This window comes from Scophthalmus maximus, chromosome 3 (genome assembly GCF_022379125.1).
Source record: "Scophthalmus maximus strain ysfricsl-2021 chromosome 3, ASM2237912v1, whole genome shotgun sequence".
In the NCBI taxonomy this organism is placed as follows: domain Eukaryota; kingdom Metazoa; phylum Chordata; class Actinopteri; order Pleuronectiformes; family Scophthalmidae; genus Scophthalmus; species Scophthalmus maximus.
In genome coordinates this window covers 8,120,597-8,136,300 of record NC_061517.1, presented here as the reverse complement: position 1 = coordinate 8,136,300, position 15,704 = coordinate 8,120,597, and the positions used below count along the sequence as shown (strand labels likewise).

At 44.0% G+C, this 15,704-nt stretch overlaps 1 protein-coding gene across 3 annotated transcripts in view; it reads right to left on the bottom strand.

The window, feature by feature from the left end:
- LOC118316914 (IQ motif and SEC7 domain-containing protein 1-like) overlaps positions 1 to 15,469 on the bottom strand; it is a 78,000-nt gene extending 62,531 nt beyond the window's left edge. For all 3 annotated transcript variants that reach the window (XM_035645196.2, XM_047331041.1, XM_047331047.1), the window contains exon 1: positions 14,837 to 15,469. In XM_035645196.2, coding sequence (XP_035501089.2) covers positions 14,837 to 15,051 — 215 coding nt within the window. In that variant the 5' untranslated portion in view covers positions 15,052 to 15,469. The remainder of the gene's footprint in view (positions 1 to 14,836) is intronic.
- Between the last annotated feature and the right edge of the window lie 235 nt (positions 15,470 to 15,704).

Sequence of the window (15,704 nt, the reverse complement as noted above, 5' to 3'; positions counted from 1 at the left end):
GGTTCCAGGCGGTATCACAGTTTGGTCACTGTCGTAGAGACGCTGCAGATGTGAGACGCTGGTAAGGACGCAGCTGCTTTTCCTCAGAGCTCCTGAGGAAGTTGTCAAAAACATTTTGGAGATAGAAGTATGTACACTGAAGCCCCTACTTCGTTTTTCTGGCTTCTAGCGTTAACTCGCGGCAACGTAAGCATCATGGCTAAACCTGAAAATCCCAGTTTGAACAAATACCCACTAGTTACACATCCGGTATATTAATACGTAGGCTGGTTGTTTAATTACTGATCTAGTAGGAAGAAAACAAACTGCATGATGTTTTTGAAGGTTGAGGTTTTGTTGTCAAATTTGGCTGTTCCACCACCTGCATTTCCATAACTGGGGATGGATACTGGGAGAAAGATATTCTCCTCCTCGTTTTGGTTGCGCAATGGGTGACGCAGTTCCGTTGTGCCGTTAATCAAGTTGTCCCTTTTCCACGAAAATCTCATCCCGGTGGCGATGAGAGAGAATAACATGGTGAAAGCAAAGCTTATAGGGGACGGATATAAGCAGAGATGGTGTCATTTCTATCGCAGGGGTCATTTATAACTTCATAATGACAAGTTTAAGCCAAGAATTTGTCTATTTCCAAATGCTGAAGTTTGGAACCACAGCATTGAATTTTTTAATATGTGACTCATCGGTTTGAATTTAAGAGCAATTTAATTCCCCTCTTTCAAGGTCATTTCAGTGCCCAGAATTTCCGTTCACTAATCTGGTATACAAACAGAGCTAAATTATTAAAGACCCCAGTATTGATATGCTCTGACATTATCGGTCCCGTCTCCGTACTGGGGAAATTTAGGAAATTGATTTCCTATTTACAATTGCCGCATAAAAGTTATCTCGCACATTTGATCTCAACAACTCCGTAATTTGTCTCTGATGGATTTTTGTCTACTCCTAATGTAGAAGTGATATCTCTCTGAGCCTGTGTGCGAGGGCTGGGAGCAACATGCAGCGCACGCACGCACACGCACGCACACACACAGTGGAAAGCCCTGTTTTCTAGTTTGAATTTTGTCATATTAAGTTTTGCTGTCTGAATTTACAAATACAACTAGAAAAAAAATTAAATTAAAAAAGTGTTGAGTGTACTCCAATACAGTATTGATGCAGGATCAAACGGTTACTGTTTCAGCATCAGGAAGTGTGACTCATCTGTTGGCAGCTCTGATAATCTCAGCTGGTTCCTTCCTGCCTGTCGCTCTCTAACTTTTCAATCTCCGAATAACATTCACTGCAGGATTCAGGTGTTTTGAGTGAGATTAATATTTGGCAGCCAAACCTTAAGGTTACTAAGGTTATTAGTACCTTAAGGTTAAGGTACTAATACTGAAAGTGTGATTTGATGTTTTGACTCAACTGATTTCATACAGTACATACTAAATGTTGATATAATCCATTTTATGTGCTGATTTCTTTCTTCTTGGCACACCGCTGCTGGTGGGGAGTCCACTGAGTGACAGACATAAATCCTCATCTCTCACTCTTGCACACACACGCGCGCAAACCGCCACAAACTGAGATGGTACAAAGACAAAGACTGGCACACTTCTCCAGCCGGCGACCCTCTGGATTTGCTTCAAATTTGTAATGAAGCGAAAGCGGGCTGGGGAGCGGCACAGACAGTAGACCATGTAAAAAAAAAAAAAAATGAACAGACATGGCCTGGAAAACTTTCTCTAAAACACAGTGACGGGTTTTCGCTTCACTGTCTTCAACTCGTCTAGACACTTATTACACAGCTGTCTGATCCCACGGCGAGGCATCCCCGTAGAGAGAAGCTGCAGATAAGGAGTGTGTTTACCACTGAGAGGCGTCTGTGTACTCTCTCTACACATGCTCAGCAACGATGGATTCACTTTACAGTTTTAAATCAACCCACATTCTTAACTGTGTCAGCAGATACACCCCTACAAATCTCCAGCAGCCACTGAAGTTCACACTGCCAACAAGATAACAACAGTGGAATGTGACCTTGGCCTCCGCTCGACATAAAATCCCATCATTTCCTGCACAATGTAATATCCACAGAAAAACAAAAACAGGCTCTACATGAGGCCTGCCTCAATCCTTCAGACAGAGGAAAACCTCGCTCTGAATAGCACCATGATCCTTGGTTCTTCAGCTTTACTCAGTCAAATTAAAAGACTTACATAACACCATGTCGTCACCAAAATATTTTCTCAGGGGATACGACTTTTCCCCCATTAAGGCAGAGGATTTATGGGCCTTTCCAGAGAGAATATTCACGGGCACACGTAGTCTTATGCAGATAGGAGTACTGTCACATTCAGACCTGGAGGACAGAAAAACTGGTTCAGCGATCTTGTTGAGCAGATAGAAACAAGGGTGCTGCAGCACTGCAGTAATGCAGCTGATGACATGTACAGTAGCATTAAACACTTCACCGACCACATTCACTTCTACATCAAAACTACATCGCAGCAGCAAAATTGAGCCGTTTGGCACACAGAGGTTGCTGCACTATGAAGCGAATCCAACTGGCCTCCAAAAAAGAAAAAGGGCTGCACTTTAATTTCCTGCAACAGCTTGAATGTGACATTCAGAAAACGATATATTTATATTCCACTGAGTGCGGCAAAAACGCCTCCTGTGCCAATTCAGTGCTTATCAAAAATATAAAGCATCTCGTCCTTGCAGGTACAAACAGCTTTCTTTATTTGGTTTGGTGTCGATTAAAACCGTTGGTCATTTTCAGGAAATAGTTATCTCTGGTAATAGTGGGACCATTATAAAAAAAAAATTGGTGGAAAAAACACTGAAAACACCCAATGCAGCCATCATTGTAAATAATAAAGTGTAAATAATAAAGTCGATGATGGCAGAATCACATTGAACTGCCTCAACTTCAGGTACCTAGATGAGAGGTGCTTTTCCAGGAGCCCTTGGTTCTGTAAGTACAAGTCCCATTAATTTTTCTCCTTGGACAATTTCAGATTAGCTGGGGCACTTCCACTGAGCTGGGCATGAAACTCAGCACAATCCTCAGTACAAAAGATAAGAGATGTGTTCGTTAATAGCGGGTTTTTCAATGAAAATTTAAATGGCACAAGTTTAAAAACATTAAAAGAAATCACAAAGTGATAGTTAAACTACAACTGGTAGAGAAATAGCCAATCAGGAGGTTTAAAACTGAATATATTCACAGCCAATAAAATTGTATTAGTTCTGGAATGAAGTGGGATGAATTCAGAAACTACAGTATTATCAGTCGGCCTGTGTTCTGCCTAATATGTGAAATATCTGCTGTGAAAAAGGCCCATCACTTTGCAGACGTGCAATAAAGATAAAATAAATAGAGTGGTTTAATGGTGAGGCTCACTTTACTTGGGAATATATGGACATTTCAGAGACATATTTTACTTTTTAAACACAAAACATCCTGCACAACAAGTAAAACACATCAAACCATCCGCCTGGTGCATCGTCGCCTCTTTGTGTGTCTCCGTGTATCTGCTGCAACACACTCGGTGCTCTCCCTTCCTGTCGTGGAAGTTTCAAAGGCCCTTTTAGAAACCGTCTGCGGTAAATGGCTTTCCGACAGCAGGGGAGGTTCTCTTTACACCACGGAAATAAAATGTGGCCGGTTCTGTGAACCGTAACACTAGGAAGCAGTAAAGTGACAACATAGCTGCATCGAGACAAATTTATGATCGCCCCTTTTCCCTATTCACAAGAAGAAAACAATGAGGATTTAATGGTGAGACGACGATACAGTGACTGACTATAGCATTAGGTACTGTAGCTGCAGAGGTTCTTCTGAGAGGGGGTGGTGTGTTCTGCTTTTTTGTTGAGTTGGCTTGAGGAGGAAATAATGATCCTCTCTCGTGCGTAATGCTTTTGCCAATTCTCTGTTGGCTGGGTGATTGTTTCCCCCCCTCCTCTCTCACCACTCACCACACTCATTTGACTCGTTTTATTTTCTATTCATGATTTACTCTTCTTTGACCCGGTTCTTTTTCTGCGCCTTTCCCTTCACTCTTTCTCTTAATTATTCCATAACGCACAGAGCAAACCTGATGCCGCTGGTGTTTTGACCGTGGAATTTGGATGAGGTGAAAACTAGAGCCGGGTCAATATAATGCAGTGGTAGGGTGAGACTCATTGACACAATGAGCAATGGCAATTACTGAAGCTATTGATTGCTGTGTATACAATGCATCACTGAAAAAAAGATCAGACCAGAACCATATTTTACAAATCTTTTGGTGACTGAAATGTCCATATTTTAAGCTGCTCCCCACAACAGCAGACCAAACGTCCTCGGAGCAGCACAGAGGTAGAAGAAGCAGTCAGGACCCTGGACAGCTCCTCTGTCCTGCAGAGACGACGTTAGTCATTGGTATTCGAGCAGAACTTCATCCCTTTATTCCCTCCTATTCTGAGCCACTGCTTGTTGAGGTAAAGCTGAAGGTGACAGAGGAGTACTTTACTTTTACTTCCTCTCTTTTTTTTGTTCATGAAATATGTAACAGCTGCTGTACTGCAATCTGCACGAGTGTCCTCCTAAGAGTGAAACAGAGTCAACAGGCCCCCAGGGGTACTTATCGGACAATAACAATAACATAGGAACGTAGTAGGTTAAGACAGGGTGAAACAGCTTTTTTCAGAGTGTATGATTATATGAGACAGGCACATTAATGAAGTATTAATTAATCCCGCTTGCAGTCTAGACAAAGCCCACTTGTCTGGTCACCAAACGAATGAATTCCACATTTTATGGCCTTTTCTAGGCAGAATCTACTTCATCATCTTTACGATGACGGATATGTGGTTGGAAAGTTGAAATGCAAGTTGAACACTTTATTTTCTGCACTGTGCAGAAACACTGGCCAAGAGGTTCGTTCAGGTGCATTTCTAAAGCCTCGTAAATAATGCATGAAATGCCAAATCCCATTGGAGGTATCATTCCACAGGAAGGGGCCGCCACAGGCTGCGTTTCAGGCCACGGTGGCCGACAGAGAAGCCAAATCTTCTCTGAAAGGATTAAGATTTCCAACCAGCTGCTTCCTTAAATCACATCTTACACTTCTGTCATGTCCGATTCTTTCACCTGCCCTTAACCTGTTCCCATACGTGTGTGTGTGTGTGTGTGTGTGTGTGTGTGTGTGTGTGTGTGTGTGTGTCACTGTGCACTTGTGCCCTTTCTTCTGTCGCACCGAGGACAGTCTGTTTCCTGTTGTGAGAGAGGAAACGGACAGAGGGCACACCCAGTGCAAAAGGGAAAAAAAGAAAAAAGGAAAATGCTGACTCGGCATCATCAACGTGCATTTGCGCCAGAGTAAGTGCAACTGGACACGGCTGCAGGAATGCACTCGTCTGCTCATTTAATCATAGCTCCCAGCCTCACTTCAAATGAACTGGAGCGTCATAAACCGCAGGCCACAAAGCTGCAGTGATTGACACGTCAACATCTCACCGCCCGTTTGTCACTGTTCTCAATGTGTTACTAGTCTGTTTTTAGTACAACAATATCTCTCATTTCAAATAAAGTTCTACGTATTTTACTTGTTTTTTTGCCACCCTAAGGAAAAACATTGTTAAATATCATTCTGCCCATTGTTTGTTTCTCACTGTTAAATACTGAGAGTTGTTTATTTCAAAGCAATGGCTTCGAGCACTTCTTCACATTATTACCCTATAATATTAGGGCTTTTATTGCTCTTTTGGCAATAAGAAAAAAAAGCAGAGTACAAAGGCAATAAGGGAAATACATGTGTGGCTATTTCTTTTTTGAAATTCAAAATAAAATCAGGAGGTAATTACAGTTTAGGAAGATTTTTGAAATGCGTGTGCCTGTGTGTGTGTGTTGGACATTATATGGTATATGGACATGGTCTTTTTGTTATCGTGTCTTCCTTACTGCGACTATTTTTTTGGGACATATTTCAAGTGTAAAATAAGAACACACAACGCTGACTTCCTCTTTGACTACGATGCCCGTTTGACATTTACTGAGGCCATGAATGAATGAACTGCTTCGACCAGAGCATATCTCCAGAGTTGCCCCGACAGTCACCGTGTCGTGTGGTGTCAGCCGTGACTGCCACCAAACGCTTCAAGCTTCGGCAAACAAACCGTGTCCTGCTGCGATGAAAAAGAATAAATCACATCTGAAGTAACACTGGATTTACATAACTCTCCATTGTATATATACATATATATATATATATGTATATATATATAAAAGCACTGCATTTTTTTGTTGTTGTAATTTTGTGGCTCTTGCTTCCAATCACAACAATGTCACCAAATGATGAATGACTTGAACCTGCAGTCTGCTCACTCTCACTGACTGGCTCCTCAGAGGAACACTGTGAAGCTTGACATTCTATTTCAGTGTTTCATATTTATTTTCATTGTTTTATAAGATATATATTTTTTCCTACACTGCAGTCAAGACACAGCAACGTGATGTAGATTCTGCTCCAATGAAATGCCTTTATGTCTTCTCCTCTTGATTCGAGGTTTTCTCTTTCTCGGTCCAGCGGATAAATGAAGGGCATTCCTCATGTGTTAGGCTCCTCAGTGCACCGCACACTTCTGGTGTCCATATTACTGAGACCTGAATGATCTGTATTAATCAGCAACTAATTACAGGCAGAAATGTGTCTGGCTAAGCAGATCTAATGAGTCGCTCCGGTCCTCTGGAGTGGGTTTGCTTCATATGCTGCTCTCAAAAAAAAAAGTATATCTAAGGAGTTACTGGTGCGTGACCCCGACTGGCTGCCTGCCGCACGCACACGCGCGCGCACACACACACACACACACACACACACACACACACACACACACACACACACACACACACACACACACACACACACACACACACACACACACACACACACACACACACACACACACACACACACACACACACACACACACACACACACACACACACACTGCTCAAAACCGTCCGCATGCTTCCTTCGTCCGCTTTCATTTCTCATAATCTACAAGCCTGACTTTGCCCCACAAGTGAATATAGTATTTTATCATTAAGACAAATAACATGGAATCCACCAGCAGGAGAACTGGACCTTTTACAATTGATATACAGACTCCTGACGCCACTCATCAGTATTGCTATGGAGCTGGGAGCGGTGCCTTGATAGATGAGCATTTAGAAGACATTTCATCGATCTTGGCCATATCATCCCAGGGTGAGATCTGACATCTTAAGTTTGGGCTGAAATCTGTAAATTGTGAATTGTTATTTCTGGCCGATATTCCTAAAGGGAAGGCATTAACCATTTTCTACTCAGTATTTCAAAAACAAAATCAGATATGTGATCTCAATAAGATCTCAATTTCATAACACAGATCCTTAAAGCTCTTGTTGATGCTGAAAGGGCAGCGTGCCCCGACTGCGGCAAGCACCTGATCTAACACAGGGAGCGGGATACAAGGAAATCCCACTTTGCATTCCTAAAAATATTGCTCGGATTCAGACCGGCTCTCGGAATCCCTCGTAAAGTCGAACACAAACGGCAGTGCACACCAGCCGCCGCCGGGGAAACGGATTACAGCTCGACAACGATAAGAAGCAATGAAGCGGAACCAGCGAGTCATTAACTGCCCAATGAAGTTAGATATGCCAGCTATGTGTAACGGCACACGGGAATTAGCGCAAGCGTATTGTTTATGACTGCGTGCTACTTCATAATCACCCTGAACACTGGTCGTCAAAGGCCCAGTCAACTGAGAGGAAGATGAGGTTTGATATCTTACCGGGATGACTAAGAAGGTGTGTGAGCAGTGGCCCCTCATCTGTGTTTAGCTGTTGACTCAGCCTCCACCTCATCAGTGATCCACGCACACACACACACGCACGCACACAAACACACTCACACACTCACCACTCCCACTTGGCAGAGAACTAGTGGCAGCCTTTCAAACAGCTCTCCACAGGTACTATGCTACAAATTGCCTTCGATTCAGCTGCTGCATCAGCTGGTTTTGACAGCTTCGAGGCGGATAATTGGTTCAACTCTGAAGAAAGAAAGAACAAACGGGGGCACTTTGGCCTTGCGGACCCTCGGAATGCGCCGCTTCAGTGCTGATCACAACTTGTAAAGATAAAAGATGGTCAAAAGAAGATTCGGAGACTTAGCTTGCGTGAAATAAAAAACATTTTGAAAAGAAATGTGCATCAACTTATTGAATATTTTCAAGAGTTGTTCTCAGTTTTTCTCACAAACTGACTAAATAGAAAGACTGAATGGTTTAGGTATTAACGTATATGTGCCTATCACAAAGTTGCCTATCACAAAGTTGCCTTATATGTGCCCTATCATAAAGAAGTTGATGTCTTTATGACTCATTTATCGTTTTTTATTTTTGATAACAAACAAACAAACAAACTGAGAAATACAATTTTAATGCTTCCAAACTTCTGTCCCATGTGATAATTATAACAGTAATATAAGACAGAACTTATATTTGCATTTAGTCTGGAAGCACAGGGGACACGGCCTGCCTCGGTCTGTCCAAGAGGTAACAAAATCATATTGACCTAATCTGTACACAAACAGAAACAAATAACAAGTGATGTTTTTGTATGCTGAACTAAAATAACTGACTGCAGCTTCATTTTCAGTGTGAAGACGTGCGAGTGGTGTCGAACCTCTCGTCTAACTCTCGCCCACTTTGATATGAATCCGACCCTGATCCACTAACAATGTACAAAAAAACACTTTAACAACTTCAACATCATATAACACGCCCCGTGAAGTTTTCTTGTAAACTAAGTCCCTGTAGACTTTGTAAGACATGTTACTCTCGAAAAGGCATTTCTTTAAAGTCCAACGTACACGTTTGAATTGGTCCGTCTTCCTCAGAAAATATTTGCAAAGCAATGATTTACATTTGGACTCTGTATATTATTTACATCAGTGCTTATGAGCCAGAAGTATTCTTTTCTCTGCCTCAGCAATTGAGGGAACACATTCATAAAAGCGCACGTCGTACTACTGGTCACAGACTCGACTGGGTACCTTTAAATCTCATTTCAATGCAAATCACGATTCAGCTCTATTGGTTTACAGTGACACTGAAGTTAAACCATTTATATTCCACTGACTCTTTGATGGCTGATTGCAGATTACATGTCTATCAATACGCTTAGGTTACACACATACGCGCCTGTACCCACCGGGTCCCTGGTTGCGGATCATACAGGCAGAATGGCAATGAGGCACAGGGCTCAGCATTTTCACACCGTCTTGATTTCTTTTTCTGGCTGAGATCTAAGAGTCTGACAGCGAACTCGCAATCTGAAGATCAGGGTTTCATGAAATACACGTCAGAAAATGAATTGAACATTATCCTGCAAATGTTATGCAATTTGAAAAGAGTATTATCAGATGTCACAGGAATCAATGGCGGGACTTTCTCTTGCTCTCTTGTCTTGTTGAAATTTGAATCGGAGTTTAGTGATTTAAATGTAACTCATTACGAGTCTGACTCTGTACAATATGACCTCCCCCATTGTGGACTTTACCAGTAACACCATGAGACAGAGGTAACAGTGCTCATTAAAGCCATCATTATCCTTTCTCATGGGACAACCCGCTACATCAAAGGAAATAAAAACAACCTTAACTCTTTCTTAATGGGCCTGATTGAGGGACGCAGAGGTCAGCAGGGCCTGGCTCCTTTCCAGCAAGACCACAGTCCCGCTGAGCTGCAGGGAGGGGCGGTCCATTATAGATGAAGGCGGCCTGCAAACTGTCTTTGGCCATTGCTTGAGATTTATAGGTGGGTCTGAATGCAAAACCTCCCAGTGTAGACATTTATTTATCAGGCGTATTTCATTAGAGGGCGATTTGCAGGAGAGCAGGGAGTCCGCGCGCTCGTAAATTTGCTTTGGCACACTGATTGTTCAGCAGATCGCCGGGTAAATGAGTAGACGCCGGGAGCCAGGAGAAGCAGCTTTCTCCGTCGCGCCATTATTTCATGCCGAGGGGGTCCCTAAACACATGCTTAAGCCGTTACTTTGGCTTGGGGTGAACTATTTATGAACTTGGCGATCTCAAGCCTACAGGCTCCATCCAGGGGACCCAGTAAGGGCAGCTGAGGTTTTCCTCGGCAGCAGATTACAGTAGTGAAGCCAAGACGGAGTCACTATAAACAATACAGAGGGCAATATAAAACCAGCAGACACTGTAGAGAGATATTTCACTTCAATGAGCCAAGTTCGACAACCTAAACAAACCTTTATCAAGTACTTCAATACCTATTGATTAAATCCTCTGATTATTAACCCCTCTGGTCTGTTTCTAGACTCATCAGAGATGTACTGTGAAGCCAACAAGGCCAATTTGGTAAAGACATGAGTGAAGTATACTGAAAAATCTATCAATTTATTATTTTAATTAATATTTATTTGGAATTCTGTTGATAGACTAATCGTTTGGGGTTTTTAGTGACAAATCATAACCGCCCAACTGTATTGTTGTGAAGCTACAATTTTTTCAGATTTTTCCCCATAAATTGAAACAAAACCCCAAAATAAACACAAACTATTGCCTTAATAACATGACCGAGTGAGAAGAACTTTTTACTTGTGACTCCAAACTTACCGCACGTCCTGAGCAACACACCTGGAGGGATTCAGCCGAGGGGTTCGACCACCGTCTCCATGTTTGAGGGGGTTATAGGGAAAGTATGTATATTTTCTGCAAACTGTCTGTGCACATCTAATGGTTAAAGGTAAAAAGTCAGGGTTCGGTGACTGGGGAGTGTTCGACACACAGACCTCCAGGCTGAATCCTCCTGGGTGTGCAGCTCAGGATGCATGTGATATACAAACCTCCCAGTGATCAAAAAATTTCCTTCACAACTGGGTCTTATGTTCTGGCACAAATCCGAAACACGATCTGGCCCAGAATCAACAACTCAAAAGCTTTGCTGCTCATACATCAGCACCGAACCATTCATTATAGCACCATTAGACCATTAACAGGGAGAACGTCGAAGTTGGCAATGATTTGTCTTTCATCAATATTTGATCATGAAAGATTACTCACTTATTTACTTAGTGAGATTCATACTGAATTTAAATGACCGTCTGAAAATAAAAGAATTGCCACCTAATGGTTGCGTGTCTGTCCAGACTGATGCAGGAAACTAATAAAAAGGTACTGAGTTTACACACATCTGCATATTTGGTCATAATTATTAGGGGTCAAAAACATGCTTCGTGAGGTCACAGTGACTATGACCATCCATCCGCCCATTGATTAGTTGTACCACTTATCATTTGAGGCTCACAGGGGGGCTGCATCCAATCCCAGCTTATATTGGCTGAAAGGCAGCAAACACCCTGGACAGGCCGCAGCGTATCACAGGACCTTTGACCACATAATTCAGAAATTCCCTCAAGGTGTTTGTGAGATAATGCTCCGGTTTTCTATTTGAAGGTGAACCTTTAGACACACCTTAAAACAAGACTATGAAGAAAATTACCCACCTGCTGTCAGAAGCATGCTCGAGCACCAAGATAAGCAATGAAAGCGCTCGCAGACACGACTCCTCGCTACGCAACAGTTTCAGATCACAGTGCATCCACCCCGATTAAACCACCAGCCACTGCTGCATGAAGCGAGTCAATCATAACCCACGACTGTACATTGTGGTGTTATTCAAAGATTCGACATTTTGTTTCACCTCCCAACAGGTTATATTCACCGACCAGGCGTTTGTCCGGAAAGTTCAGCTAAAACGTTTAAGTCGGTCGGGACTTCGAGTCATTTATCACCACTGTGCGCTGTACAAATGTGCAACTCTGTCTTGTTTTACCTGTGATTTAATTCCAAAGTGAGCACAAGGGATACAACTAACTGTACACTGTTTAAAACAAAGACCATTAGGAGAGAAAACTGCATGTGGTCAGCATAAATACAGCTGGACTAAAGGGCTGACGACGCAGGCAACTCAGCAGCACTGACAAGAGGAAACCTGATATGTGTATGATTTCTAATTCGAGCCTGAGTGGTACATGCATGAACCATCTTTTCACACACACTTTAACTTAAACTTGAGAAACTTTGAAAACAGAAATGGGCGTTTTAGCTTTAGTGTCTGGATCCACGGAGACACTGAGCGTCTGGGGGTTACGATCACCTGGGTGAATACGGTTATGGATCCACATCAGGGTCAGTGCACAGCCAGATGATTTCCCAATGACCGACAATGTTACCAAGGAACCGGTTCTGCACAGAGAGATCTGTTGACTTGGCACTCAGGGTTCCACTATCAGTGGTGCATCACATTTCCTGCTCTCTGCACACAGGGAAAAAAAGGAGTAAAAACTACATTCAGGGAAAAGCCTCCCATTCGCAGCCAGGCCGAGATGACAGTACATAATCTAATGTCTGTTGTTTTGGAACAAAAATACAACGGTTTTACAGTTTTTCTTTAACTTTCTTTCCATCATTATGTCATTCAATAATGTACCGAAAGAGAACTGACAGCACAGCCCACAACTATCTGTGTATAGACCAAACGATATGCACTGTATTCAAGATGACTAACACAAATGAATCACACACATGTTCCTGCATGTACAGTAAACACTTGCCACCAGCTGATAAACAACAAGGGAAAAGTAAAAGGGAAACAAAGAACAAAAAGCTTCAAACCAACGCAGATATCTGAGCGGTGTCGAGTTCCCTATAGAGAGTGAAACACAGTATGACTATAACTTCCCTACATGCTGCAAGAAAATCTGCATGCACTTACAAGGGTGTACACGTGATGGACTTAAACTGGAACCGCTGCGAAAGCACAAGACCTTTAGCAGTAGTGAGGTCACATGGGGCTGACATAGGTCAAGAAAAAATATATATATATTTGTTGTGTCCACACAGACACGGGTTCCAACACAAGCTGAAAAACAAAAAATCAGGCCCCAAATTTCCCCCGCTCACCCCACTAGTGTAAATCAGAGATTAATATCAATCTCAGCAGCAGAGGAATCATGTTTAAACAGACACAATTCAGACACACTTCGTGATTTATAACATCCCTGTGTACTTCAAGATGTGGACACAGAAAGCTGAGGACACACCAGCGACACGTAGTTGTTTGTATTCCGCTCATGGGCACATACGAATCAAATCAAAAATTTGCGACATCCATGCAAACGGATGGAGAGCCTCGTTGTCTGCCATTTTCTTTGTATCCTTTTAAAAATGATTGGTTTTTTTCTTCTTCAAGTATTTAGTCCTAAACCGAAGCATCTTACAAATCAAAATATGTGTTTAGGTGTTTTGGTCGGGACGAGGGGGGCTCAACCAACCAACCGACCAACGCACATCGTCATCAACAGAGCCATGTGTTACTAGCATGGATAAAAATATCAAATGGACATTGTCAGTCAGCAGAGCTCAACATGATGCCTACAAATGATTTCTATCTACCATCCAGTAGCGTCTCAGATCTCCCTTTGGACGAATGCAGAGAAAGGAGATGACTCCCGGCCTGGGAATTCATGGGAATCCCTCAGAAAGCAGAACTAAAGCTACACAAGGAACAGACTTCTGGGCCGCTCTGGTAAGTGACAAAACAAATGGATGGCTCGACAGGTTAATACTCAAGTAAACACTATTCAAACCCCTGCTTCGCCATGTCAAAATGACCTTCACAAATGGTAGAATCCGTCTTGCTCAAGACTCCAGCATTCTAATAATGACATTTTAAAATGCGGTGTCCTCCATACACCCCACTTTACGTCATTAAGTGCACATTTCATCGTGTTCACACAGACGTCACCACAGCCATGGTAACATCAGTGTCAGTCCGCCAGACTGAAGTCACGTTCAGACACTGGGACTGCACAAAATGAGCGATGAGTGACAAGACTGGTTTTCCAGGGAAATCGGACAGAAAATACTCCAAAGAGCCACGGGGAGATTTACAGTATGAAAGGGGGGGGGCACGAAAGGTCAGTGTTACAGTAAGTCCTTATCTCACGAGTCTGGTGGTTTCTTATCAGCCAGGCAGCGAAGACATACAGTCCCATGAGTCACCAGTATTGATCTGCTGCCACTGATCTTCGTGACACTTACACGACCCCCCAGAGACAAAGGTCAAGCACAATCACACAAACCTGCACGCTGAGGCCTTTTGGAAACACGGCATGAACTTCAACACAGAGGGGGTTGAGCCTCTGACCCCTGACCCCGTGTCTGACTATCGAGGTTCTTTACCACCGACTTCCTGTACCCGCCCGACCTGCTTTGCCCTGTTTGAGGTCTACACCCCTGCCCGCAGACAGGGCCAGCACAAACACACAATTGCATAATGCATCTATCCCGAGTGGACTCCATTTTCCTCAGAGGTTGTACTTAGTTGGCGTCCCATATATCATGGATTAATGTGCCTGTCCATGCACACGGAACCGTAAAGACCCTCGGGTGGGGGCTATAAGGGCCATATAGGTATAGCATTATTCATTCTGCTCATGACAGAGCCTGACGAAAATAACACAAAGATGACAAAGCAGAAATCAGACAGTCCACATTGCAGAAGAGTTGGTCTTCTATGAAGACACCAACAATTGTGTTCAAGTGGGACTTCACATGGTCTCAGTTACAGCGGCTCAGATATAAAAATGAAAACATCATCATCTGGCACATTGATGCAACGTGTCCCACCTGTGGTGTCAGTGTTGCACTGGACCACTCAGGAACAGGTGTCACCTGTCCTGCGGGACCGGTGAGCGGGCACCACGTGCCCACCAGGTGTGGCTGCGTCTCACCTGTCCTGTGCGACCGGCCGCCGGCAGGTTGCCAGGTGCCGCCGGTGCTGCTCCTTCAGAGCCGCGTTCTCGGCGCACAGGTCGGACACTTGCTGCTGCAGCTCCTCGATCCTTCCCCGCTGCCTCTCCAGCAACTCCTGCTGCGTCCCGATGATCCGGTTCAGCTCCTTCAGATACTCCGCGGCCCTGCCGGGGTTCTCGGCGGGGCCGTCCATGTCGCTCCGAACGGCTTCTTTCTTCCTGTCTCTCTCTATCCCCCCTTTCGAGCTGCGGTCCGCGGCGCAGGCGGGTCTGAGTCCCGGTTCAGGCGCAACAATTCAGGACGTTGCGCCTTTTACGCCTCGCCATTGTTTTTTGAAGCGGCGTGGGGGATAATTCTCAAAAACTAATTTTTTTTAAATAAAAATAATAATAATAATCTCCTAATCGCGTGTGAAGCCGCACAGTGTGAAGCGGGCGTGAGACGCACCGGTCAGCCGCACGGTGAGCTCCGCGGCGGGCCGCCTCTCCTCGTCCTCCTCCTCGTCCCGGTGGAGTCCGCTCGGTTCCCCGTGTTGGCGGCACTCTGGGACATGTTCCCCGGGAGCCCGTCGCCCCTCCACGCTGCTGCTGCTGCTCCTCCCGGGACTTTCTTTGGTAAACAGTCGCCGCCTGTCAGACGGGGGCGGGGTCTTCAAGTTTTATGAATGCGCAGCCGAGCGCCGCCTCTGCAGCCACTGTGGAGGGAAGGTGGAGGAGTTTGGATTTCGACGGCACGTGTTTTTTCCATCTTTCCCCAGAATAAAATCCATCCATTGTCTGCAGACATGCACATTTGCATGCACACACACCCCCCCATTATGATGACGACAACTTTTGTTGCATTGTG